Source organism: Panthera onca, chromosome D3, assembly GCF_046562875.1.
Source record: "Panthera onca isolate mPanOnc1 chromosome D3, mPanOnc1 haplotype 2, whole genome shotgun sequence".
NCBI classification, from domain to species: domain Eukaryota; kingdom Metazoa; phylum Chordata; class Mammalia; order Carnivora; family Felidae; genus Panthera; species Panthera onca.
Window position 1 is genome coordinate 42,868,368 of NC_138350.1, and position 27,014 is coordinate 42,895,381.

At 39.1% G+C, this 27,014-nt stretch overlaps 1 protein-coding gene across 1 annotated transcript in view; it reads left to right on the forward strand.

The window, feature by feature from the left end:
- The first annotated feature begins 12,515 nt into the window (after positions 1-12,515).
- THOC1 (THO complex subunit 1) overlaps positions 12,516-27,014 on the forward strand; it is a 59,922-nt gene continuing 45,423 nt past the window's right edge. The window contains exons 1-7 of the mRNA XM_078435385.2: positions 12,516-12,626; positions 15,052-15,125; positions 15,221-15,281; positions 16,492-16,558; positions 20,424-20,542; positions 21,673-21,721; positions 22,130-22,225. Coding sequence (XP_078291511.1) covers positions 12,573-12,626; positions 15,052-15,125; positions 15,221-15,281; positions 16,492-16,558; positions 20,424-20,542; positions 21,673-21,721; positions 22,130-22,225 — 520 coding nt within the window. The 5' untranslated portion in view covers positions 12,516-12,572. The remainder of the gene's footprint in view (positions 12,627-15,051; positions 15,126-15,220; positions 15,282-16,491; positions 16,559-20,423; positions 20,543-21,672; positions 21,722-22,129; positions 22,226-27,014) is intronic.

A 27,014-nucleotide genomic window follows, 5' to 3' on the forward strand; every position in this document is an offset into this window, starting at 1 on the left:
TTTTCATTGCCTATAGCCCATCTTTCAACACTGTTTCTGTGTGTTAGGCTCATTTTCTCATTCTGTAGATGGGCTTAATCCAAGTGATGGGGAAGATGGCAACGTTAGGTCAAAATTCATCACAGCCCCTGAGACAACAGAGAATTGTACTGGGCAGCCAGTTTGGCCAATGGATATTTTCTTACTGACTGCTCGGCATCCAAAGACCCTTTCCAACTGAAGGAAAATCCCAAATGGGGCTCATTACAGAAGCCGAAAGCAAGAAGGGATGGTTATCACTTTTCCTGTACTCTGGAAGCTACAGCATGAACACAAGTCCTGAGGATAGCCAATCAGATACTCCCAGCCATGATCTCATACCTAGAGGAAGAGGTGCAAAATTTTAGGGCTGGAGATGATGCAAGGATAGCTGCAGCAGCATGGTGTGGTGATGAGTGTTCAGTGATGTGATGACAAATGTCCACAGAGATCAGAAACCAGGAGCAGAGACAAGCCATTGGAGATGGTGTTATCAGGGGCATCTTAAGACTGATGCTATGTCTTGCTTCCCATGAAGCCTGCCCAAGCTTTATCTCTAGCCTTTGTTGTATAAGTTTCCGAATACCCTCCAAATAGCTTGCTTTACAAAACACTAACCAGAGAAGATTTCTATTGTTTATAAAAAAAGAACTCTAATAGCAGTCATATTTTCCAGACACAGAAGAAAAATTTCAAAAACTTACTGATAGCTAGGCCCAGTCATATGCCCACCACTGTTTTGTCTGTTACAAGAATGGGATGAAGTGGGGTGGGAATGCCAAGTGAGGAGTGGGAAATGTGCTAAATAACCCCTGCAATAGCTCTTAGGACTGAGCAATCTTGACCTCCATTTATAAACATGAATACATAATGAAAAATCTCCAGTAACATGGAGAGCAGAAGCTCTCCAGAGTGGAAGCAAGGTGGCCAATAAAAGCAAATGACTCTCCTCAGAAACAGTTTATGCAAAAAATAGAGAACGTTTAAAACAAACTTTTGTGTGTTCAGTGAGATTCCAGAGAGCTATAGCATACCATAGAGGAGAATGAAACCCCAATGAAGGACAAGGTCCTGAACAATCTGGCTCTGTTCATTTGTCCAACCTCATTGTCTGCTGCTTTCTATCTTGCTCATGAAGCCTTCTTTCAGTTCTCAAATATGTTGATGTCCTTCCTAACACAAGCCATTGTACATGCTATTCCTTCTACCTGGGATGTTCTTTATTACCTTCCCCTGCCAAATCCCACCCTCACAAATACACAACGAATCCCTTTCCATCCTGTAAGTTTTAGCTTAAATATCACTCCCTCAGAGAAGTCTTTCCTTGACAACTCTATTTACACACTGCCCTAGCAGTCTCCCTGAGTCTCTCACTCTGATTTCAAGTGACCTTAGGGCTAGGTTACTTCAGCACTGTTCAAGTTCTACACCTGCAAACTGGGAATAATAAAGAGTAAACTTTTTTTATTTTTATTTTTTAATGTTTATTTATTTTTGAGAGAGAAAGACAGACAGAGCATGAACAGGGTAGGAGCAGAGAGATAGGGAGACAGAATCAGAAGCAGACTCCAGTCACCAAGCTGACAGCAAAGAGCCTGACACATGGCTCAAACTCACAAGCTGCGTGATCATGACCTGAGCCGAAGTAGGATGCTTTACCAACTGAGCCACCCAGGCACCCCAAGAGTCAATTTTATAAGTTTGCTGGGAAGATTAAGGATCTCATACATGTAAAGCACTTAGAATTCAAGCACACAACAGCACTCAATAGATGTTATTATTTCCTGCACAGCATTTATCACACAATGAAATTCTGTTATATAAAAACTCCATGAGGGCAAGAACTCTTCTGCTCACAGTGCCAGGTTCATATATATTTGTTGAGAATAAACAAATGAAAATATTTTCCAAAAGTGAATGAATAAAATGTTATTATATGAATACCCTAGGATACTGTAGCAGCCCTGAAAATGCTCCACCCAGATAATTTTGCTTGTAGGGGGAAAAAATGACTGACAGCCCTAGCTGTTAACCTCTGGATCCACTACATTGGCACGGAGGCCAGGCTTTCCGAGGGCTATTTCTAGTCAATGACTGAGCATGGCAGAGGTCCTAGTTCAGGCTCATTCTGGCAAACTACAAGAGTCTTCTGACAAGAAGTTTCACCTGAGGACTCCTAATTGGCAGAGTCATACCTTTCCTGGAGCTGTGTTTCACTCAGAAACTTCCTACCTAGCCCTCCTTCCTTTCTTCTCTCCTCCCACAGGTATCGGTCCTGTGTTGTGGTCCATCAGCTTTCTGCCTGCTCCTGCTCCCTCCATAACAAATTCTTGTTGGTGTCTGCTTATTGGTAGACCCAAACTAACACAATCAGAACCTTCAGAAACAAACCCTGAGGTGAGAATTTGTGAGCAAATGATTTAGGTGCTGTCAGGAGAAGCCAGTAAGGGAGAGAGAGAATCAGGATAGAGAACAGGAATAAACCAAGCAATGGTACAGTTTCAGGTAAAAATCTCTGCTTAACCCTGGAGGGAAGTTAGGCTTACTAGGGCAAGAAGTCATCCATTTCTGTGACTTCTATTCACACCTTGAATTACACTCAATCTGTGTGGTTCAACCAAGCTCATGACACAGGATTTTACAACGTACATTAGACAATGACATTTACAGTACTTAAAATGTAATAAAACATAATACTGCATACATAAGCCAATAATATTGTATTTGTGCCTGGTAGATAGTAGGCACTCAGTAAATATGTACTGAAAGAACATTACAATAATAACAATATAAAATGCTTGAAAATTGCCACCACCCTATAAAAAATATAGTACCCACAGTTTTCATATAATTCCTCTTTTTCCACAAAAATTCCCAAAATATATACAAAGTGCCATCTCTCTTCCATTCTTATTCTTTGCAGTTCCACTTCTCTCCAAATGTAGGAGTCTCATTCTTTTTTCTCAGCTTTGCTTCTCAAACATCAACTCCCTATCAATATAATTATTTCAATCCACTCAAGTGACAGAGAGAAAGGGAAAGATGGCTAAGGGCCCAGAACCTGAACCAGCAAAAGCTGCAATCCAACATCCTAACGTAGCTGGTGATCACAGAACAAAAAGTTTCCTTTGGCCTGGACCAGAGGATAAACACCAGAACAAAAGCAGACTAAGCTGCCTCCTTGGTCCTTTTCTGTTATTACTCCAATGGTAACTTGAATCCAAGTGAGAGTACTCCAAAGAAAAAGAATAATGATGTGAATGCTTAGAACTGATCTAAACCACTCAGCTTAGAATTCCCCATGGAGGGTATTTCCTAAGAGAGGCAGTCCCTGGTCCACCTTACCTTGCTAGGAAAAACAGGTGCTCAGTAACTGTAAGTGAAGATGTTATGTGCATTGGATGCCTGCCCTTTGAGTGTTATTACATACTTTTGAAAATTCATATGTTATTGATGACAGTGGGATCCTCACCCATATCTAACTGTAAGGAAATAATTATGGGATATTAATTAGGCCTATGGCTTGGTAATGATTCAAGAGTTAAGACTTTAGAAAAATACAGGCTTTGGGATTAAAGGTAGGCTCAATTCCCAAACTACCTCTCTCTAGCCATGTGAGCTAGGACAGCTGAAACTTTTCCTCACTGTTATAGAACTATGCACAATGTTGTTGTAAGGTATAGAAATACTACAAGAAAGTGTCATAAGGTGGTGGTCATTAAAACTTGACCATTACCCATGACAATATAACACACTATCATGACAGTAATGAGCACAAATTTTGGAATCAAAACTCCTGGGTTGTCTTATTTTGCTGATTCCCGATATCAAGAACCCTATTTCTTTGAGTTTGCTTCCTCATGGATGAAATAATTGTAAGATAATTGTATTACCCACCTCAAAATATCACATACAGGATCAAAGGAGGTACTACATGTCAAGTGTACTCAGAATTCTAAAACATTTATTAACATGCTTAAATATTTAAATGCTTAAATATTTTACTGTAGTGATTTTTGATGGACACCTTTTAAAAATGCATTCTCGGGTTCCGGAAGATGGCGGCGTAGGAGGACGCGGGGCTCACAGCGCGTCCTGCCGATCACTTAGATTCCACCTACACCTGCCTAAAGAACCCAGAAAACCGCCAGAGGATTAGCAGAAGGGAGTCTCCGGAGTCAAGCGCAGACTAGAGGCCCACGGAAGAGGGTAGGAAGGGCGGCGAGGCGGTGCGCGCTCCACGGACTGGCGGGAGGGAGCCGGGGCGGAGGGGCGGCTCGCCGGCCAAGCAGAGCCCCCGAGTCTGGCTGGCAAAAGCGGAGGGGCCGGACAGACCGTGTTCCGACAGCAAGCGCGACTTAGCGTCTGGGAGGTCATAAGTTAACAGCTCTGCTCGGAAAGCGGGAAGGCTGGAGGACAAAGGGAGGGAGAGCTGCTGAGCCCCCGGACAGCAGAGCTCAGCTTGGCGGGGAACAAAGGAGCCAGCGCCATCTCCCCCGCCCATCCCCCAGCCAAAATCCCAAAGGGAACCAGTTCCTGCCAGGGAACTTGCTCGCTCCGCGCAAACACCCAACTCTGTGCTTCTGCGGAGCCAAACCTCCGGCAGCGGATCTGACTCCCTCCCGCTGCCACAGGGCCCCTCCTGAAGTGGATCACCTAAGGAGAAGCGAGCTAAGCCTGCCCCTCCAGCCCCCGTGCACCTTGCCTACCCACCCCAGCTAATACGCCAGATCCCCAGCAACACAAGCCTGGCAGTGTGCAAGTAGCCCAGACGGGACACGCCACCCCACAGTGAATCCCGCCCCTAGGAGAGGGGAAGAGAAGGCACACACCAGTCTGACTGTGGCCCCAGCAGTGGGCTGGGGGCAGACATCGGGTCGGACTGCGGCCCCGCCCACTAACTCCAGTTATACACCACAGCACAGGGGAAGTGCCCTGCAGGTCCTCACCACGCCAGGGACTCTCCAAAATGACCAAACGGAAGAATTCCCCTCAGAAGAATCTCCAGGAAATAACAACAGCTAATGAACTGATCAAAAAGGATTTAAATAATATAACAGAAAGTGAATTTAGAATAATAGTCATAAAATTAATCGCTGGGCTTGAAAACAGTATACAGGACAGCAGAGAATCTCTTGCCACAAAGATCGAGGGACTAAGGAACAGTCACGAGGAGTTGAAAAACGCTTTAAACGAATTGCAAAACAAAATGGAATCCACGATGGCTCGGCTTGAAGAGGCAGAGGAGAGAATAGGTGAACTAGAAGATAAAGTTATGGAGAAAGAGGAAGCTGAAAGAAAGAGGGATAAAAAAATCCAGGAGTATGAGGGGAAAATTAGAGAACTAAGTGATACACTAAAAAAAAATAATATACGCATAATTGGTATCCCAGAGGAGGAAGAGAGAGGGAAGGGTGCTGAAGGGGTACTTGAACAAATTATAGCTGAGAACTTCCCTGAACTGGGGAAGGAAAAAGGCATTGAAATCCAAGAGGCACAGAGAACTCCCTTCAGACGTAACTTGAATCAATCTTCTGCACGACATATCACAGTGAAACTGGCAAAATACAAGGATAAAGAGAAAATTCTGAAAGCAGCAAGGGATAAACGTGCCCTCACATATAAAGGGAGACCTATAAGACTCGTGACTGATCTCTCCTTTGAAACTTGGCAGGCCAGAAAGGCTTGGCACGATATCTACAGTGTGCTAAACAGAAAAAATATGCAGCCGAGAATCCTTTATCCAGCAAGTCTGTCATTTAGAATAGAAGGAGAGATAAAGGTCTTCCCAAACAAACAAAAACTGAAGGAATTTGTCACCACGAAACCAGCCCTACAAGAGATCCTAAGGGGGATCCTGTGAGACAAAGTACCAGAGACATCACTACAAGCATAAAACATACAGACATCACAATGACTCTAAACCCATATCTTTCTATAATAACACTGAATGTAAATGGATTAAATGCGCCAACTAAAAGACATAGGGTATCAGAATGGATAAAAAAACAAGACCCATCTATTTGCTGTCTACAAGAGACTCATTTTAGATCTGAGGACACCTTTAGATTGAGAGTGAGGGGATGGAGAACTATTTATCATGCTCCTGGAAGCCAAAAGAAAGCTGGAGTAGCCATACTTATATCAGACAAACTAGACTTTAAATTAAAGGCTGCAACAAGAGATGAAGAAGGGCATTATATAATAATCACAGGGTCTATCCACCAGGAAGAGCTAACTATTATAAATGTCTATGCGCCAAATACCCGAGCCCCCAGATATATAAAACAATTACTCATAAACATAAGCAACCTCATTGATAAGAATGTGGTCATTGCAGGGGACTTTAACACCCCACTTACAGAAATGGATAGATCATCTAGACACACAGTCAATAAAGAAACAAGGTCCCTGAATGATACATTGGATCAGATGGACTTGACAGATATATTTAGAACTCTGCATCCCAAAGCAACAGAATATACTTTCTTCTCGAGTGCACATGGAACATTCTCCAAGATAGATCATATACTGGGTCACAAAACAGCCCTTCATAAGTTTACAAGAATTGAAATTATACCATGCATACTTTCAGACCACAATGCTATGAAGCTTGAAATCAACCACAGGAAAAAGTCTGGAAAACCTCCAAAAGCATGGAGGTTAAAGAACACCCTACTAACGAATGAGTGGGTCAACCAGGCAATTAGAGAAGAAATTAAAACATATATGGAAACAAACGAAAATGAAAATACAACAATCCAAACGCTCTGGGATGCAGCGAAGGCAGTCCTGAGAGGAAAATACATTGCAATCCAGGCCTATCTCAAGAAACAAGAAAAATCCCAAATACAAAATCTAACAGCACACCTAAAGGAAATAGAAGCAGAACAGCAAAGGCAGCCTAAACCCAGCAGAAGAAGAGAAATAATAAAGATCAGAGCAGAAATAAACAATATAGAATCTAAAAAAACTGTAGAGCAGATCAACGAAACCAAGAGTTGGTTTTTTGAAAAAATAAACAAAATTGACAAACCTCTAGCCAGGCTTCTCAAAAAGAAAAGGGAGATGACCCAAATAGATAAAATCATGAATGAAAATGGAATGATTACAACCAATCCCTCAGAGATACAAACAATTATCAGGGAATACTATGAAAAATTATATGCCAGCAAGTTGGACAACCTGGAAGAAATGGACAAATTTCTAAACACCCACACTCTTCCAAAACTCAATCAGGAGGAAATAGAAAGCTTGAACAGACCCATAACCAGCGAAGAAATTGAATCGGTTATCAAAAATCTCCCAACAAATAAGAGTCCAGGACCAGATGGCTTCCCAGGGGAGTTCTACCAGACATTTAAAGCAGAGATAATACCTATCCTTCTCAAGCTATTCCAAGAAATAGAAAGGGAAGGAAAACTTCCAGACTCATTCTATGAAGCCAGTATTACTTTGATTCCTAAACCAGACAGAGACCCAGTAAAAAAAGAGAACTACAGGCCAATATCCCTGATGAATATGGATGCAAAAATTCTTAATAAGATACTAGCAAATCGAATTCAACAGCATATAAAAAGAATTATTCACCATGATCAAGTGGGATTCATTCCTGGGATGCAGGGCTGGTTCAACATTCGCAAATCGATCAACGTGATACATCACATTAACAAAAAAAAAGAGAAGAACCATATGATCCTGTCAATCGATGCAGAAAAGGCCTTTGACAAAATCCAGCACCCTTTCTTAATAAAAACCCTTGAGAAAGTCGGGATAGAAGGAACATACTTAAAGATCATAAAGGCCATTTATGAAAAGCCCACAGCTAACATCATCCTCAACGGGGAAAAACTGAGAGCTTTTTCCCTGAGATCAGGAACACGACAGGGATGCCCACTGTCACCGCTGCTGTTTAATATAGTGCTGGAAGTTCTAGCATCAGCAATCAGACAACAAAAGGAAATCAAAGGCATCAAAATTGGCAAAGATGAAGTCAAGCTTTCGCTTTTTGCAGATGACATGATATTATACATGGAAAATCCGATAGACTCCACCAAAAGTCTGCTAGAACTGATACATGAATTCAGCAAAGTTGCAGGATACAAAATCAATGTGCAGAAATCAGTTGCATTCTTATACACTAACAATGAAGCAACAGAAAGACAAATGAAGAAACTGATCCCATTCACAATTGCACCAAGAAGCATAAAATACCTAGGAATAAATCTAACCAAAGATGTAAAAGATCTGTATGCTGAAAACTATAGAAAGCTTATGCAGGTAATTGAAGAAGATATAAAGAAATGGAAAGACATTCCCTGCTCATGGATTGGAAGAATAAATATTGTCAAAATGTCAATACTACCCAAAGCTATCTACACATTCAATGCAATCCCAATCAAAATTGCACCAGCATTCTTCTCGAAACTAGAACAAGCAATCCTAAAATTCATATGGAACCACAAACGGCCCCAAATAGCCAAAGTAATTTTGAAGAAGAAGACCAAAGCAGGAGGCATCACAATCCCAGACTTTAGCCTCTACTACAAAGCTGTCATCATCAAGACAGCATGGTATTGGCATAAAAACAGACACATAGACCAATGGAATAGAATAGAAACCCCAGAACTAGACCCACAAACGTATGGCCAACTCATCTTTGACAAAGCAGGAAAGAACATCCAATGGAAAAAAGACAGTCTCTTTAACAAATGGTGCTGGGAGAACTGGACAGCAACATGCAGAAGGTTGAAACTAGACCACTTTCTCACACCATTCACAAAAATAAACTCAAAATGGATAAAGGACCTGAATGTGAGACAGGAAACCATCAAAACCTTAGAGGAGAAAGCAGGAAAAGACCTCTCTGACCTCAGCCGTAGCAATCTCTTACTCGGCACATCCCCAAAGGCAAGGGAATTAAAAGCAAAAGTGAATTACTGGGACCTTATGAAGATAAAAAGCTTCTGCACAGCAAAGGAAACAACCAACAAAACTAAAAGGCAACCAACGGAATGGGAAAAGATATTTGCAAATGACACATCGGACAAAGGGCTAGTATCCAAAATCTATAAAGAGCTCATCAAACTCCACACCCGAAAAACAAATAACCCAGTGAAGAAATGGGCAGAAAACATGAATAGACACTTCTCTAAAGAAGACATCCGGATGGCCAACAGGCACATGAAAAGATGTTCAACGTCGCTCCTTATCAGGGAAATACAAATCAAAACCACACTCAGATACCACCTCACGCCAGTCAGAGTGGCCAAAATGAAGAAATCAGGAGACTATAGATGCTGGAGAGGATGTGGAGAAACAGGAACCCTCTTGCACTGTTGGTGGGAATGCAAATTGGTGCAGCCGCTCTGGAAAGCAGTGTGGAGGTTCCTCAGAAAATGAAAAATAGACCTACCCTATGACCCAGCAATAGTACTGCTAGGAATTTATCCAAGGGATACAGGAGTACTGATGCATAGGGGCACCTGTACCCCAATGTTTATAGCGGCACTCTCAACAATAGCCAAATTATGGAAAGAGCCTAAATGTCCATCAACTGATGAATGGATAAAGAAATTGTGGTTTATATACACAATGGAATACTACGTGGCAATGAGAAAAAATGAAATATGGCCTTTTGTAGCAACATGGATGGAACTGGAGAGTGTGATGCTAAGTGAAATAAGCCATACAGAGAAAGACAGATACCATATGGTTTCACTCTTATGTGGATCCTGAGAAACATAACAGAAACCCATGGGGGAGGGGAAGGAAAAAAAAAAAAAAAAAAAAGAGGTTAGAGTGGGAGAGAGCCAAAGCATTAGAGACTGTTAAAAACTGAGAACAAACTGAGGGTTGATGGGGGGTGGGAGGGAGGGCAGGGTGGGTGATGGGTATTGAGGAGGGCACCTTTTGGGATGAGCACTGGGTGTTGTATGGAAACCAATTTGACAGTAAATTTCATATATTAAAAAATAAAAAAAAATAAAAAAAAAATAAAAAAAATAAAAAAAATAAAAATGCATTCTCTACTTCTTGGCCTTATTGAATGAATATAATCTTACCTTGAGTTCTCAAGATCATACCAATGTCTTTGATGTTTGTCTTTAAGGTATCTAGCATCAGATTGCTGCCTTTTTGAAAACAGGTTTTCTTTTTAAATTTTTATTGTGGTAAAACATACATAAAACTTAGTATTTTAATCATTTTAAGTGTACAATTCAGTGACATAAGTACATTCATATTATTGCACAATCATTACAACTATCCATTTCAGAAATTTGTCATCTTCCCAAGCTAAAATCTGTACTCATTAAACAATAACTCCCCTCTGTCACCTGATTACGTTTTTTCCTACACTTTCATCTGGTGTTGCCTCACTCATTAGCAGCAAAATGGCTCATTCCTCTCCTCCACTCCAAAATAAACTGCCAGTAATAACCTGCTGTAAAAGCCATTTTTAAACCCATAACATTCTTTGGCCTCAAACATCAATACAATCTGGTTCCAGCTGGACTCTTCAGCCCTATTTCTGTGCAGAAGCCAATGTTAAAGTAAAAATAAACAGCTATCTTTCACTGTGCCTTCTCCCTTCCACACTTCTGCTCATACCATTCTATTTGGAAGATCTCTCCTATTCAGTGTGTACTGAAAGAGAAAGATAGAAGAGGAATGCATGAAGGTTCCTTGACCACATGTGGTATTGATTCTCTTTTGATCACTTATAGCAACTATTACCTAAATTACTGATAGAAATTGTATAGTTTTCCTTTATGTCAAATAGAGTTCCTCAAAAAAGAATTAAGCTATATTATTTTGTTCAATCATTTGTTCAAATAGTTATTATTTATTCAACAAATACTGTCCACTGTATACAAGTGCCTAATAGATGTTTGTCAATTAAACAAATAGAATTCTAAGTCATGGGGCTTTGGTGAATAATACACTCTAGCTCTTATGTTTGAATTCTTGTAAAAAAAAAATTTTTTTTTTAAATTTACCTCTCATGTCTTAGCTGTACTCCAGATAGTTAATAATTATCTGTAATATAATAATAATCCTATTATATCAGCTAATACCAGTTTATTTAGTCAACTTGTAAATTTAAGTCATACACTCAAACATGAGTCATTCTGTTGATTCTAAATTTTCTTTAACGCCTATTTATTACTGAGAGACAGAGACAGAGCATGAATGAGGGAGGGGCAGAGTGGGGGAGAATCCGAATCCGAATCAGGCTCCAGGCTCTGAGCTGTCAGCATAGAGCCTGATGCCGAGACCGCGAGATCATGACCTGGGCCGAAGTCAGACGCTTAACCGAATGAGCCACCCAGGCGCCCGGATTCTGTGGATTCTAAAAAAGACTGCAATGCTCCAGGTAGCCACCATTGTTCACAATTCCCACTTAGGGGCAAGATTATGCAAAGTTATCCTTTGGTTAGCTTCCTGTATTCTTGTTAGAAGCCAAAGAAGGAAACAAGGTACACATGGAACGGTCTAAGATCGTTAGGGAAGTTTCTCCCGTTTGGAACGGAGGACTAAGGGTTTTGCAACTGGGGTCTCTACCCTGGATGCAGTGCCATCCATTTTCCAACGAGCCTGGAGTTTTGCTTTCTTCTTCGGTCTATTTCAGTAGACACCTCTATGTGCAGCAAAGTTAACTGATACCAAGATATTGATAATGATGCTCATATTCCCATTACAAGCCACATTTGCTTTGTTTCATTTGAGCTTTTCGACAGACTTGTGATACAGGCTTTTTTTTTTAACATTTTATTTACTTTTGAGAGAGACAGAGTGAGAGCGGGGAGGGGTAGAGAGAGAGGGAGACACAGAATCCGAAGCAGGCTCCAGGTTCCAAGCTGTCAGCACAGAGCCCGACGCGGGGCTCGAACCCACGCACCGTGAGATCATGACCTGAGCCGAAGTCGGACGCGTAACCGACAGGGCCACCCAGGCGCCACCCTCCCCCCCACCTTTTTTTCTATTTCACATAAAAGGGAACTGCTCCTAAGCTACAGAGCCCATGAACTATAAAGGCCCACGAACTACTCAGCGAGGCCGTAGCTGAGACCACTCCCTCCGGAGAACGACTGCGGTCCGGAGATCACAGGCACTGCCAACAACTTCCCCAGCCTGGGGCACTCCCAGATAACCCACCTGCTCTGGATTCCCGGGCAGCGGTTACCTTCCCGCGCGACCCAGTGAGCCTTACTACCCGCCATTCACCCGGTTTCCCCAAAACAGGAAAACCACCACAATTGCGCGGGTTCCGGCCTATTCCCCGACCAGCAGCGCCGAGCTTACAGGGCGAGGCGCCTCATATACCGTCACCCCAACAGTTCCCTACGAAACCGGACTAGACACGGTGTGGCTGACTCAGCCTTCCAACGCCCGCTGAATTCAAGTCACCGCGGAAGCGGCCAGCAGCCAGCCGACCCACCCCTAGGCTCACAGGCCGCTCTAGCCGAACACGGAGGCAGCAATCTCGTTACTCCCGCTTGACGTCATCCGCGAGCGCCGCAGCGCGGTGGCGGGCACGCGCAGCCGAGAAGATGTCTCCGACGCCGCCACTCTTCAGTTTGCCCGAAGCGCGGACGCGGTTTACGGTGAGCGGACCGTGGGAGAGTGTGGCCCTAACCCGGCTCTATCTTTTTCCTCCTCTTCCTGAAAACACTCGAATTTTGCTCTGGGGTAAAGCGGGGACGGAGGTGTGTAAGGCGCGGTGTCGGCTCCCGGCCCCGTCGGGGGCTGGGAGGTGGGAAAGACGCATTACTTGCCTCTTCCGTGCGTCCTGAGCTGTCCGCCTCCGTCCTTCTGCAGGCAGGTCTCTGAACTCCGCGTTCTGGACGCCTTTGTGCCCTGCGTGGAGGGTTTATCCGCAGACTCCCTCCAGTGCGGTCGAGCTCCCGTGCAGTGCTCGCTTAGCTGGGCAGGTGTCTCCAAAATTGCTTAAGGGTGAAGGCGGGAGTGGTTTTAGCCCAGAGAACTGGCTCCCGCCCCGCCCCCTAAGCTGCGGGTGGTGGTGGTTCTGGCCGCTTATTTACCACCCTTTAACCTACCATATCTCTCTCCTAAGAGATTAACGAGGAGATCCAAAGCAGGAAAACAGAGATCAGCTTGGGAATTGTTGCCAGATGTCTTTTTATTCTTACAAAATGAGGAGGAGTACTTTGAGCATTTGGGGAACGCCTTACAGAGCGTTTTTGTTAGCTTATTTAACTCTTAGCACTGTGAAGTAGGCAAAGTTCTGTTAAGCCTGGTAGATTGGAGACCACCCCCCTGCCAGAGTTAGGTCATGTACTTCCCTGGTGTTTCTGACTTCAGACCCAGGATTCTTTTTATGTTGCCCATCACAGCATGAAGAACCCTGTCCTAAGTTGTTTGCCTATATTTGTCTTTAGATTTGAGCCAGTATTTCAAATCATGATTCAACTTACTGACATATTTAACTGTGCTTACCTAGTTATAGTGACGGCAGAATAAAAATTCTGTGAAAGAAAATTGATTCTTTGTAGTCAGTTTTCTTGTGTGCAGGTTATTTTTTTTCCATACAATGAGGGTTTATTTGTTAATCAGGTTATATCTTAGTTATGTCTTCAGAATCGTTTTCTTTCTGTGTATTTTGCTGTAATCCCAGGTGCTCTGAAATTCTGCTAAGAGTAACTGTTAGAAATATCCAATATCGTATTAGTCGCAGAGGGGACGATTTAATTGGAGATCATCTGGTCCAGTACTTCTAAAGGTTCAGTGTGCAGTGGGATCACTTGGAGATCCTGTTAAATGTAGACTGGTTCAGTAGGTCTGGAATGGAGCCTGAAAGTGTGCGTTTCTAACAAGTTCCCACGTGGTGCCTCTGCTGCTATTAGTAATAAGCGTCTACAACAACCCCCTTATTTAACTGGTGAGGAAATTGAAGCACAAAGAAAACAAGGAGATATGTCCAAGATAACACAGTCTCCTTTTGGCAGAGTCAGGAATGGACATTTCCAATGTAAATCTAACTCCTGGGGGTAAAGAGATGACTTTTCCAAGTGTATGTGGATTTTCACAGAGTGAATGACTTTGCAGTATTTTTGTCTTTGATACTTCTTTTTTGTTTTTTTAAGTTTTATTTTTAAGTAATCTCTACACCCAGTGCAGGGGTTAAACTTACAACTTGAGACTTAGAGTTGCATGTTCCAACTGAGCCAAATCCCACCCCCTGCTTTTTTGTCTTTCAAATTATGGCTAGTTTAAGACAATTAGCAGGTATTCAGTGTTGACTATGTGTCAGGGACTGTGCTGAGCAAACTAGAGAAGGTAGGACTTGAGATGGGTCTTGAAGAATGGATAGAATTTGCATGAGCTGGTGGGAAGAACAACATAAATGAAAACACTAGAATGAGCTTGACAGAAAATAATGAAAAAATGGCTAGACCTTAGTGGAGAGTATATGTTAAGTTGTAGTGGGAAATAAGGTTGGATAGGTTGAGGGAGATAATATCAAGGACTTGAGAGGGGGCTGTGAAATTTTAAAATGAAAGCCTATAAATAAGGAGCCATTTGGAAATTAAAAAAAAAAAAAACAAAACAAAACAGAATACTCTCATGTATGTGATATTTTAAGAAATGGTAGGTGGGAACACCTAGAATGAGAAAGTCTACTTGGGAATCTCTTGTTAAGTTCACAGTGATTAGAGTGTGTATCATTGGCACCTGGGTGGCTCAGGCACTTGGGCATCCAACTCTTGATTTTTGCTCAGATCATGATCTCATGTACACTGACAGCATGCAGCCTGCTTGGGAGTTTCTCTCTCCCTCTCTCTCTGCCCCTCCTCTGCTTGGGCTCGCACTTGCTCGCTTGCTCTCTCTCTCTCTCTCTCAAAAAAAAAAAATAAACTTAAAAAAATAAAGAATTACTGATGGAATGACTGATAGGTAATTTTTCCCACACATAAGCATTTCCAGCTAGACAGACTATTGATGAGTAATGTTTTTCAGTAAATAATAAGCAAAAATCTTTCCACTTACATGCTATTTTTACTTTTCTAGAAGTCTACTAGAGAGGCCCTGAACAACAAAAATATAAAGCCGTTGTTGAATACCTTCAGCCAATTACCTGGCAGGTAAGGCATTGATATCCATGAAATATCACTTGCTGAGATCGCTATACTTACCTTGAGCTGTTTAAAAAAATTCAGGTGTCTTTTGTTTTTAATAGTGAAAATGAAAAAAAATGTACCCTTGACCAAGCTTTCAGAGGTGTTCTAGAAGAAGAAATTGTAAGTATGTTTTTCTTTCTTGTTAAAATTTTGCTGATAAATTAATAAATGTTATTTTTGAAATTGCTTTTATCTCAGAATAGATATTTAAGATTATTTTTTTCTATAGTGAACTTGCTACTTTGTGAAAGCTGACTTGATCACAATATAGGGATTATGTAATTGTTCAGGATTTTGACAGCACAAGTGAAATTTAAGGGTTTGGTTTAACAAATGAGCTCTCCAAGTGAATAGAAGAAAAGTTGATATGAGGTGTTCCTGAGCAAGAACTAGAATTTTAGATCGGCCCTTTCGCTTTGCTCTAGAAGCAGTGACACCCTTCAGTAACATGAAAGGTCTAGTCCAAGGATGTTCAGCATGAGTACTGGGATTCCATGACCTCATTTTCCTATGATGACTTCATCAGTAAGCATACAAAAATAACTAGAGCCTATCCAACTTCAGTAGAGAAATTTAACCTAAACATGAAAATTTATTTACCATTAGTGGGGCACCCAAAGGAAAGGAAAACTTTCAGCATTTTATTCTTGGTTAAGTAAAGGTTGTGTCTCAAGAATCTAGATCCTTTTCTAATGACCATAATACAGTGTCCCTTTCTTTTGAACACTTCTATATCAAAACTCATTTTTTTTTTTCTCTTCTTCAGACCTAGTCACATACGCCTTGTGAGGCATTGGACAAGTTACTTTGCTTTACTGAAGCTCAATTTCATTTGTAATAGGGGAAATAATATTCTTTCAAGGCTGTTGTATAAAACACTTAATGAGCACTCAAAAAATGCTAGTTTCTATGATGTTATTGAACCTGAGCATTACCTCCCTTCTATTAAAACCCTCAGGCATATTGATACACCAGTACAACTAATTACCCTGGCCTTGTCTTTGCCCTGTGCCATTGATTGAGTTATGGCCTCTGCTTCTGTACTTGATTAGCTTGTTGCCATAGTCATGGTAATATAACCATTTTCCTGAGACCATTGTATTTTAAGTGAATCACCTTGATTATTATTTACTTGATCTACTTTGACAATTAATGATTCTATTACTATTTTTCATTTTTTTGTATTTTTATCTTAGTAATTTTATTATATGTAACAAATGTGTTTATCTTGTATTTCTGATAATTTGATGTCAGAAAATATGTTTTTATTCTTATCAAACTAGCCTGGACTCTGGCCCCTAAATTAAATTGTTCTCTCCTCTGTTGGTAGATAAATCACTCATCATGTGAAAACGTTTTAGCTATTATTTCTCTTGCTATTGGGGGAGTAACTGAAGGTAAGTACGGTTTTGTTTTTCTTAAGTAATCATGGACGTGACATGCTTTATTTAAAACTTATTCTCCTCATACCTCTCATCTATTTGATTTTGTTCATTTTTCAAATTCTCCCTACTACCTTTGCCAAGATGTTATCCCAATGAAATTAGCTCACACTTCTTGTTTCTGGTATGCAGCACACATTTTGGCACTTTCTTTGTTCTCCAGTTGTTTCGTTCATTCAGTAAATATTTATTGAGCATCTACTATGTGCCTGGTACTGAGCCAGGACTAGAAGATTCAATGGTACAGAAAACCTATCCCTGCCCATAAGGAGCCTAGTGGCTAATGGAGGAAACAAATGTGTAAATTTCTTACTATGGTCTAATTACTGTGAAGTAGGAATGAAGTGTGGTTGGAGTGATTCTCTAAACTCTAAAGGAATAAGGAAGGTCTTAGAAGGGAAGCTGTAACAGGAGCTGGGATGTGAGGGATGATGGATTTGTCAGGCAGAAAGGGAAAGGAATACACAGCTACGTAAAGGCCAAGTTCAGCCTGGCTAAAGAATTGTGTTGAGCAGAGGGGTGAGAGGATGATGACAATGGTGAGGAAAGAAGCAGCAGAGGTAGCTTAGGGTTCTTTGTTAAGGGTTTTGTATACTAAGCTAACAAGGAGCTATGGTAGAAGAGTTGGATTGGGAGAGACTGTTGGCAGGAAAAGTAGGGGACTGTTAAAATGGGGCAGTGATGTTGGGGGATGGTTTCAAGACTAAAAAAGCCATTTAGGAAGTACACAGTGTTGAGGTGCCTGCGTGGCTCAGTCGGTTAAGCATCCGCCTCTTGGTTTTGGATCAGGTCATGATCTCACATATCATGAGTTCAAGCCCCCACATCAGGCCGGGTACTGACAGTGCAGAGCCTACTTGGGATTCTCTGTCTCCCTCTCTCTCTCTGCCCCTCCCTGACTTGCTCTCTCTGTCTCTCTCAAAATTAATAAACTTAAAAAAATTTTTAAATTAGAAAAAGGAAGTACGCAGTGTCTAACACATAAGTGGGAGCTCATTAGATGTTTGCAGAAAGAAGCAGTGAAAAACTAGTTCATCAGTAGTCTTTTAACAAATTTAATTGAAATACTCATTAATTCAGATAATTTGTGTGAAAAGTGCCTTTTAATCTGTAAAGCATTATTCACATTATTTTGATACCTGTTCCTACAAAAACTAGACTATTCAAGGTAAAAGTGATCTTCTAGTGCAGTAGCAAGTATTCTGTGAACTTAAGCATAGTTCATAAATTCTGACTTCACACATAAACTTTTATTTATATTTCTTTAATTATTTTGAGAGAGAGAGAAAATCCCAAGCAGAAAATCCCCATGCTGTCAGTCCAGCGCCTAAAGTGGGACTCAATCCCACGAACTGTGGGTTCATGACTTGAGCCGAAATTAAGACTCGGTCACTTAACAGACTGAGCCACCCAGGCACCTTGACACACATTAAACTTTTATACAGGATAATCATTCATTCATTCATTCATTCAGCGTACCTAAATGAGTTCTGCAATGGACTGTTCCTTCCCCAGTTTCTGTCAAACAGCAGTGTCTCCTTAATTCATTGATTACCTTGATGTGTTAACTCTGGTAGACTAGTAATATTTTTAACAGTTGAAGTTATACAAAGTCTATATTTAGAACTTTATTTGAGAAAGATAAGAACTTATGGACTTAGTTACACTGAAAATAAAATCTTAGATGCTTTTTTAATTTAATTGGATGGGAAAAAGTCCTTCTTGACAGAGATTATTATTCTTTACGTGGCGTGTTTTCAAATTGTCCATAAATATGTTTTGTTACATTCAACTCAGCAGATACTTTTTGAGCTTCTCTTTATTATCAGATACTTTACTGATTAAAATGTACAAAAATGCCTACCCTTAAAAAGCTCATAGTCTACTTAAAAATAATGTATGATAAATACTATAATTTATACTGTGCTTTAGAAGTATAGATGGGGTGGCCTGTTCAAAGGTATCAGGAGTTTTTTAGGTTCATGTATATTTGTCATGTGCTTTGAAAGATGGAGCAGGAATTTGCCACATGAGAAAGGAGGAAAACTAGGCAGAGAAAAGCATTGTAAACAAAACCATGGAAGTATCAATATAGCAAAGTGTCTGGGAATTGAGAAGAGGGAATCTGTGGCCAAGGTTAAGGTGAAGCAAAGAATGCGGTGTAGAAAGGCTAAGACACAGGTTGTGAAAGTTCTGTGGGATCATGCTATAGTCCAGTTCGTCAGAATCACCACTGAATCTCTGTTTTTAAATGAGATTGCAAGGCCTCACTTAGTTTTACCGAATCAGAACCTTCAGGAGTGGAATCTAGGTAATTTTCTTAAGTTCTGTAATTAAACGTGAGTTAACTCATGTCAAACTACACTGCAACTATGGGCAGGGAATATGCCTCTCAGATCTCTTGGGCGTACAGAGCATATTGTATCTCAGGATCTAAAGTGGTAAGGCACTGTGGCAGTTTTCTAGTTATTTAGTCCATCTCTGGCCTCTCCGCCCCCCCCCCCCCCCCCCCCCCCCGTAACATCCCTGGCAGGTGGTCATCCAGCCTATACGCCCATTGATAGAGCTTACTAATTTGATTTCTCTTAGTTTTGTCAGGTTTCCCTTGTATTGAGTTGAAATCTGCTGCCTTATGCCACCCACTGGTTCTTGGCCAGTATCCCTCACATCACATTGCAGATGGCATCATACCAGTGCAGAGTAGAGCTGGAAATAATACTTTCTTTTGAATTGAACATACTGTATCAATTGCAGCCTTTTGGGCTTACAGTGCTCCCTAGATATTTTGTTTGCATACTGTGCTTAAATGGCTACTTTTTTAAAACACTTAACAAGTGCTAGTAAGTGTTTCCTTAAGAGAGAAGGAAGAATGAGCAGCAAGATTAAAGTATTTTTAGCTAGTCCAAGTGACCTTTTCTTTAAAAAGTTTTTAAATTTATTGCTGTAGTTAAATAACATTGAATTTTGAAATAAACAGCTTTTTACTATACCATCTTTTCCCTTCAAACAATGCTTTTATTTTAAATGTTTAATAATAGTTGACATCAGTATCAAACTTTTTTTTATTATCTTTTTTGAAGGTAATCTTTTCAAATCAGAATGATATTTAACAACATTATGGAACATTTGGAAATGAGGAAATGGGAAAATACTATTCATAATTCCTCTACTTTAAAAAACTACCATTCATTTTGGTATATGTTTTTGGTTTCTCTAGTCTTTTTTAAAACTTTTATTATTGTAACCATATAATACGTACAGTTTTGAATCCTGCCTTTTTCACTTAACATTATATCATAAGCATTTTCCAAGTTATAGTCGTCATAACCATCGTTTTTAATTGGCTGCATTATATTCTTTTGAATAGCTTAGTGGTGAAGAAAACAGACTGTGGAGCCAGACTGCCTGGGTTCGTATCCCAGCTCTACCACTTACTGGCTCTATGGCCTTGGGCAAGTTATTTAACTTCTCTGTGTCTCAGTTTTCCCATTCTGGAGGTAATATTATCTACCTCATAGGGTTATAAGGATTAAATGTGTTAGTATACATAAAGTATTTACTTAGCGTGCCTGACATATAGTAAATGCTCTAGAAGTATTATCAAGAATTATTATCATCATCATTATTGAGTGCACATACCAAAAATTACTTAAGTATGTCCCATATTGGGGACTTTTAGGTTGCTTCCATTTCTTGTCTTTTAAAAAATTTGTTAGGGGTGAGAGAGTATACTGTTAAGATATTCTTCAGAATTATTTTGCATGGGCTATTTACTGTACAGTTTTTTAAATTTTTAAATTGGCTTGTGCTCCACTTGAAGGTATTTGTACCGCATCTACACCTTTTGTATTATTGGGAGATGTTTTGGATTGTCTTCCTTTGGATCAGTGTGACACGATATTCACTTTTGTGGAAAAAAATGTTGCTACTTGGAAATCAGTAAGTGCCTTAGTTTCTTTTTATGATTACATTATGTTTCTACAGATTCAGAGTTCAGAGGATAGTTTTTTTTGTTTTTGGGGTTTTTTTTTTTTTTGGTTTTTTTTTGTTTTTTTGTTTTTTTGTTTTGCTTATTTTTAATATTGGTGACTGCTGAAAAGTTTGTCCTTATGAGGGAATTACACTGTCTTACTTGGGGAGCCAAGTTAAGAGTCATGTGGGAAGAAAAAGTTTAACAAAATTTGAGTAGTAACAATTAACTGGAAAATGCACACTTTTCATATTTAAAACAGTTACTCAGTAACATGTTTTGTTATATATGTGAAAATATCTATTTTGCTTAAAATGTTTGAGGGGGAAAAAGTAAAAGTGGCATTGTAAACTCAGTGCACGTTAGTGTTCTTTTTTTTTTTAATTTTATTTTTTAAATTTACATACAGATGAATTAGCATATAGTGCAACAATGATTTCAGGAGTAGATTCCTTAGTGCTCCTTACCCATTTAGCCCATCCCCACTCCCACATCCCCTCCAGTAACCCTCTGTTTGTTCTCCATATTTATGAGTCTCTTATGTTTTGTCCCCCTCCCTGTTTTTATATTATTTTTGCTTCCCTTCCCTATGTTCATCTGTTTTGTCTCTTAAAGTCCTCATATGAGTGAAGTCATATGATATTTGTCTTTCTCTAACTGACTAATTTCACTTAGCATAATACCCTCCAGTTCCATCCACATAGTTGCAAATGGCAAGATTTCATTCTTTTTGATTGCCGAGTAATATTCCATTGTATACATATACCACTTCTTTATCCATTCATCCATCGATGGACATTTGGGCTCTTTGCATACTTTGGCTATTGTCGATAGTGCTGCTATAAACATAGGGGTGCATGTGTCCCTTCGAAACAGCGCACCTGTATCCCTTGGATAAATACCTAGTAGTGCAATTGCTGAGTCGTAGGGTAGTTCTATTTTTAATTTTTTTGAGGAACCTCCATACTGTTTTCCAGAGTGGCTGCACCAGCTTACATTCCCATGTTAGTATTCTTTAATACCTTCTTTCCTGTAACTTATCATCAAAGAGTGTGCAACAACTTATGAACAGTAGTAATAATTTCTGTCTTAATTTCAGAATACATTCTATTCTGCTGGGAAAAATTATCTACTACGTATGTGCAATGGTAAGTAATTAATTAGTAAATGATCGTGTTAAAACATAAATGTGGTTAGAGAAACAGGTGGTTGAATTAAACACAAGTGATAAAATTTTTAAAAATAGATTAGTACCATCATTTTTATAACAGACTGATTTGTTAAAACTGATCATTTACTTTAAATTAAACTGTTCTTGTTTGGCGTATAAACTTAAAACCAAAAAAAAAAAAAAATTAGTAAAATTTATCTTGTCCATGCTAAACTCATTTCATTCCTAATTTTTTAGTGCTTTATTTTATGACAATAGTTTGTACCCCAGTTTTGAGAACTATTGCTTTAGGGAAATGCTCTTGACAGGCTGGTTAACAAATTTGGGTATAGTTGTAATAAACATAGAATGATCTCCTATAACCTTCATTTCCATATATTGTTAGATCTCCTAAGAAGATTATCAAAATCCCAGAATACAGTCTTCTGTGGACGAATTCAACTCTTTTTGGCCAGGCTTTTCCCTTTATCTGAGAAATCAGGTAAACTTTTATGCATTAAAGAAATGTTTTGAAGGGAAATCTTTCTCAGTTTTTAATTCAGAAGCTGTTGTGATGGTAATAAGAAAAATAGTTCTCACAAGTTTAATAGGAAATTGTCACTTTATTTTCTTTTACTGGTAATTATACTGTTCCTAATGCATCATATAGGTAATGCTTGAAGTCACTGATTTTTTTTTTGTATAGTTGACATAGTATCATATTAGTTTCAGATGTACAACATGGTAATTTGTAATTACTATGATGATCAAGAATTACATAGTAATTCTTTTTAAGTTCCAAGCTTATTAATCATAAAAATGTGCAGTTGATTCACATGTATGTAGATATGAATTACCATGTCTGTATTTCATTTATAATGCATGCTGATTTTTCCACTTCCATTTTCTCCCTCAGTCGTTACCGTTTAGACACAATTATGTCCTCTCATTTCTTTTACCATTTTTCATTGTGAAATACAGCACTTATATAGAAAAGTGCATAAAATAAATGTATACTATAATTATTCTGAATCAATTACTTGTGTAACTACTGGCAGAATCCAGAAATGAAATATAACCAGTTCTCCAGAGCCTTTCACAATCTGTTCAAATATGCCAGATTTTAATACCTCTTTCCCTCAGTCTTCCTTTCCTTAATATCAGGCTGTTATACCACCTACTTTGTATGTTGTTGTGAGGATTAAATGAATTAAAATATGTGAAGCACTTACAACAGTGCCTGCACATAAAGAGACCCATAGTATATATTGGCAATGGTTTCTGTGTGTTTTCTTTTTTGTCATGCTAGATCTGTGTTGTTTTTTCTTTCCTACTTAATGTGATCAAGATTAATTTAGATTACCATTGTATTTACTGCTTGTATTTCTGTCCTTCTATCTGTGGAAAATTTCCCTGTTAAACTTTTCTTTAGTGAAGGTCTGTATTTTGTCTGAAAATCATTATTCTTGAAGAATGATTTCAGTAGATAAAAGATTCTAAGTTGGCACTAGACACAGGATTTTATCTTGTGGGAGATAATCATTACTTTGTCTTCTATCTTCCATGTTCTCTAGACAACACAAATGTCAGTCTAACTTCTTTGAAGATAATCTAAATGTTTTTTTGTTTTTGCTCTTAAGATTTTTTATCTTTGTTTTCAGGCTTTTTCGGTTTTACTGTCATGTGTCTTATTGTGGATTTCTTTTTATTTATCATGCTTGGGATTCTGTAGAAATCTTAAATCTGTGGATTAATGTCTTTTGTCCAGTTTGTAAAAATTTCAGCCATTATCTCATCAAATATTGTGTATGTCTCTTTCTTTTCTTTCTGAACTCCAGGGAACATTGTTATACCTTGTCACTATATCCTCTGTCTCTTATTCTTTCTATATTTTTATCTACTTGTCTTTTTGTATCACATTCTGAATAATTTCTTCAGAATGGTTTTCTGGTTCACTGTTTCTTTCTTCAGCTATGAAAGATCAGCTCCTAAATTAATTTTTAATTTGTTATTGTTTTCATTCTATTGTATTTTATTTTTCATTTGTTGAAGGTCTTTTTTAAGTCTGCTATATCACTTTCTAGTCTCTTATTCCCTGCTCATAGTTTCAAACTTTTTCTTTAGTTTTTTAACCAGGGTAAGTATTTCTATTTTATAGTCTGTGTCTGATCATTCTAGTATCTGAAGTCTTTGTGGGTTTGTTTCTACTGTTTCTCAGGATTTCTTATCTGTGTATCTGGTTAGTATTGGGTATTATATTTGAGAAAATATTGAGGGATTTTGAGGCCTAGGATAGATAGTTTTCTCCAGATAGAGTTTTCATTGCTTTTGCCAGGAGCCTTTAGAAGGAAGCTATCACCAGTCCAGGGTTACCTTAATCCAGTCCGCTTTAAGGCCTATAATTCCTTAGATCATTGAGAAGACTTGGTGCTGGGCTGTAGTTTGGTTTATTTTAACCTGAGGGTATAGTGCTACAGGTTTCCAGCCTTGAAGATAGTTGGGTGGGCCCATCACTTTTGGGCCCTGATTTACTTTTAACATTCTAGCTTTGGGAAGCTATGAAAAGAGTAGCTCAATTTTACAACTGATTGTCTTGTTTGGCAAATGTCCTCAAGACAAAAGTGGCTTTAAATATTGATGATGCATTGCTTACCTTACTTTTCTTCTGGATGTTTGCCACATATCCCTTACTTTCTTGTCAGCTCTTTACTGGTTTTAAGAGAACCATTTTTGTACTTCATTATCTGGAACACTGCTGTGAACATGGTTTATGCTCTGTAAATTTTTATGGAATTAATTGACCTGTTACTGGAAACTCACCTTTTCTATTACTTTTTTAATAGCTTTTTTATTTTATTTAATAGCTTTCAACATGTGAATTCACTTATACAATTCACCATTTAAAGTATACAGTTCACTGGGGGTTTTTTTAGCATATTTACAAGGTTGTGCAACCATCACTGCAGTCTAATTTTTGAGTATTTTTTCTACCCTGTACCCAGTAACTTGCACCCCTGCCTCACTCATCATCATTCTTACCCTCTCTTCCAAGCCCTAAACAACCAATAATCTCCTTGTTCTCTGTACATTTTCCTATTCAGGACATTAAAAAAATAGAATAATGAAATATGTGGTCTTTTATTGATGAGCTTTTTTTAACTTAGCTTACATAACATTTTCAAGATTTATATATTTTATAGCATGTATCAGTATTTCATTTTTTTATAGCCAAATAATATTATCAGTATAGATATACCACATTTTGTTTACCCATTCGTCAGTTGGTGAACATTTGGGTTGTTTCTGCTTTTTGTTTATTATGAACAGTGCTGCTGTGAACTTTTGTTTATAAGTTTTTGTTTGGATGTATATTTTCACTTCTCTTTGGCATATACCTAGAATGGAATTACTAAGTCATATGGTAATTAAATTTAAATTCTTGAGGAGGGGTGCCTGGGTGGCTCAGTTGGTTGAGTATCCAACCCTTGATTTCGGCTCAGGTCATGATCCTAGAATCATGGGATTGAGCCCCACATTGGGCTCCGTGCTGAGCATGGAACCGGCCTAAGATTCTCTCTGTCTCTCTCTCTCTCTCTCTCCCTCTCTCCCTCTCTCCCTCTCTCCCTCTCTCCCTCTCTCTCCCCCCTCCCTCCCCCATCTCCTCCTGCCCCTCTCCCTCATTCATGTACTCTCTTTGTCTCTCTCAAATAATCAGTGCTTAAAAAAAAAAAAATTCTTGAACTACGAAACTCTTTTGTGAAAAAGCTGCACCATTTTACAGTCCTGTCATCCATACACATGGATTCCAATTTCTCTACATCCTGGCTAGTACTTACTAATTCTGCCTTTTTTTTTAATAGTCACCTGAGTAGGTATAAAGTGGTATTTCATTGTGGTTTTGATTGGTATTTTCCTAATGACTAGATATGTTAAACATCTTTTTTTTTTTTTTTTTTTTTTAACGTTTATTTATTTTTGAGACAGGGAGAGACAGAGCATGAACGGGGGAGGGTCAGAGAGAGGGAGACACAGAATCTGAAACAGACTCCAGGCTGTGAGCTGTCAGCACAGAGCCCGACGCGGGGCTCAAACTCATGGACCACGAAATCATGACCTGAGCCGAAGTCGGCTGCTTAACCGACTGAGCCACCCAGGCGCCGCACATCTTTTCATTTGCTTACTGGTCATTTGTACGTCTTCCTTAAAGAAATGGCTATTTATTTTATTTGCCCAATTTTTGAGTTGTCTTTTTATTAAGTAGTTATATGAGTTCTCATTATATTCTATATGCTAGACTCTTATCAGATATGTAATTTGCAAATGTTTTCTTCCATTCTGCAGATTTCCTTTCACTTTCTTGATAGTATTATTTATAACACAAAAGTTTTATATTTTGGTGAAATTTGATATAGCAATTTTTTCCTTTGTTGCTTGTGCTCTTCCTATGTAAGAAATCATTGTCTAATCCCAGGTTACAAAGATTTATTCTTGTGTGCTCTTATAAGAGATTTAGCTCTGTGGTCCATTTTGAGTTAATTTTTGTATATTGTATGAGGTGGGAGTTCAGTTTCATTTTTGTGTATATTAATAACCAGTTGTCCCAGCACCATTTATTGAAAAAACTATTCTTTGCCCATTGAATTGGCATTTTGCCTTCTTTCTGCCTTCAAAACACCAGGGTCGGTTGAACCTTGGGGCCTTGGCACTGTCTTCCCTCTATGACCCTCCTGTTCATTATTGTCACACTACCGACTTTAACTGTTAGTCTCAATTTTACTTCCTCAGGGAGCCTCTCTTTCAGCATCTATTCTAAACCTGCCAGCACAGTCCCTCATTATCACCACCTAATTTCAAACCTCTTCTTAGTATTTAGCACTATCTGTCATTTTCAGTGTGTATGTTGTTTACTTCTGTGTTCTCTGTGCCTAGAACGGTGCCAGACACCTAGTTGCCATTTAAATCTGTGATAAATGAAGTCTCTTTTTTGTGAAATGAAGTATGCCCCTTCATAAGAACTAATTTGTAGTTTCTTTACTGGAAATTATAGAAGACATAAGAACAAGGTTTCAATTCTCAGCCATAATTTTGTCCTTCTTGGTTATTTCCAGCCTCCACTCTCATCTGTTTTTTTTACATTATATAATTCAAATTTAGTTGTAATAGGGCCTCCTCTTAAAAGATAGCTGGATTTTGAATGTTATTTTTCTAGAGATAATGTGAATTTAGTTCAGGAAGGAGAGTGGCCTGTAAATTTCCTTCCCTATAATGATATTAGATTTTCGTACCAGATT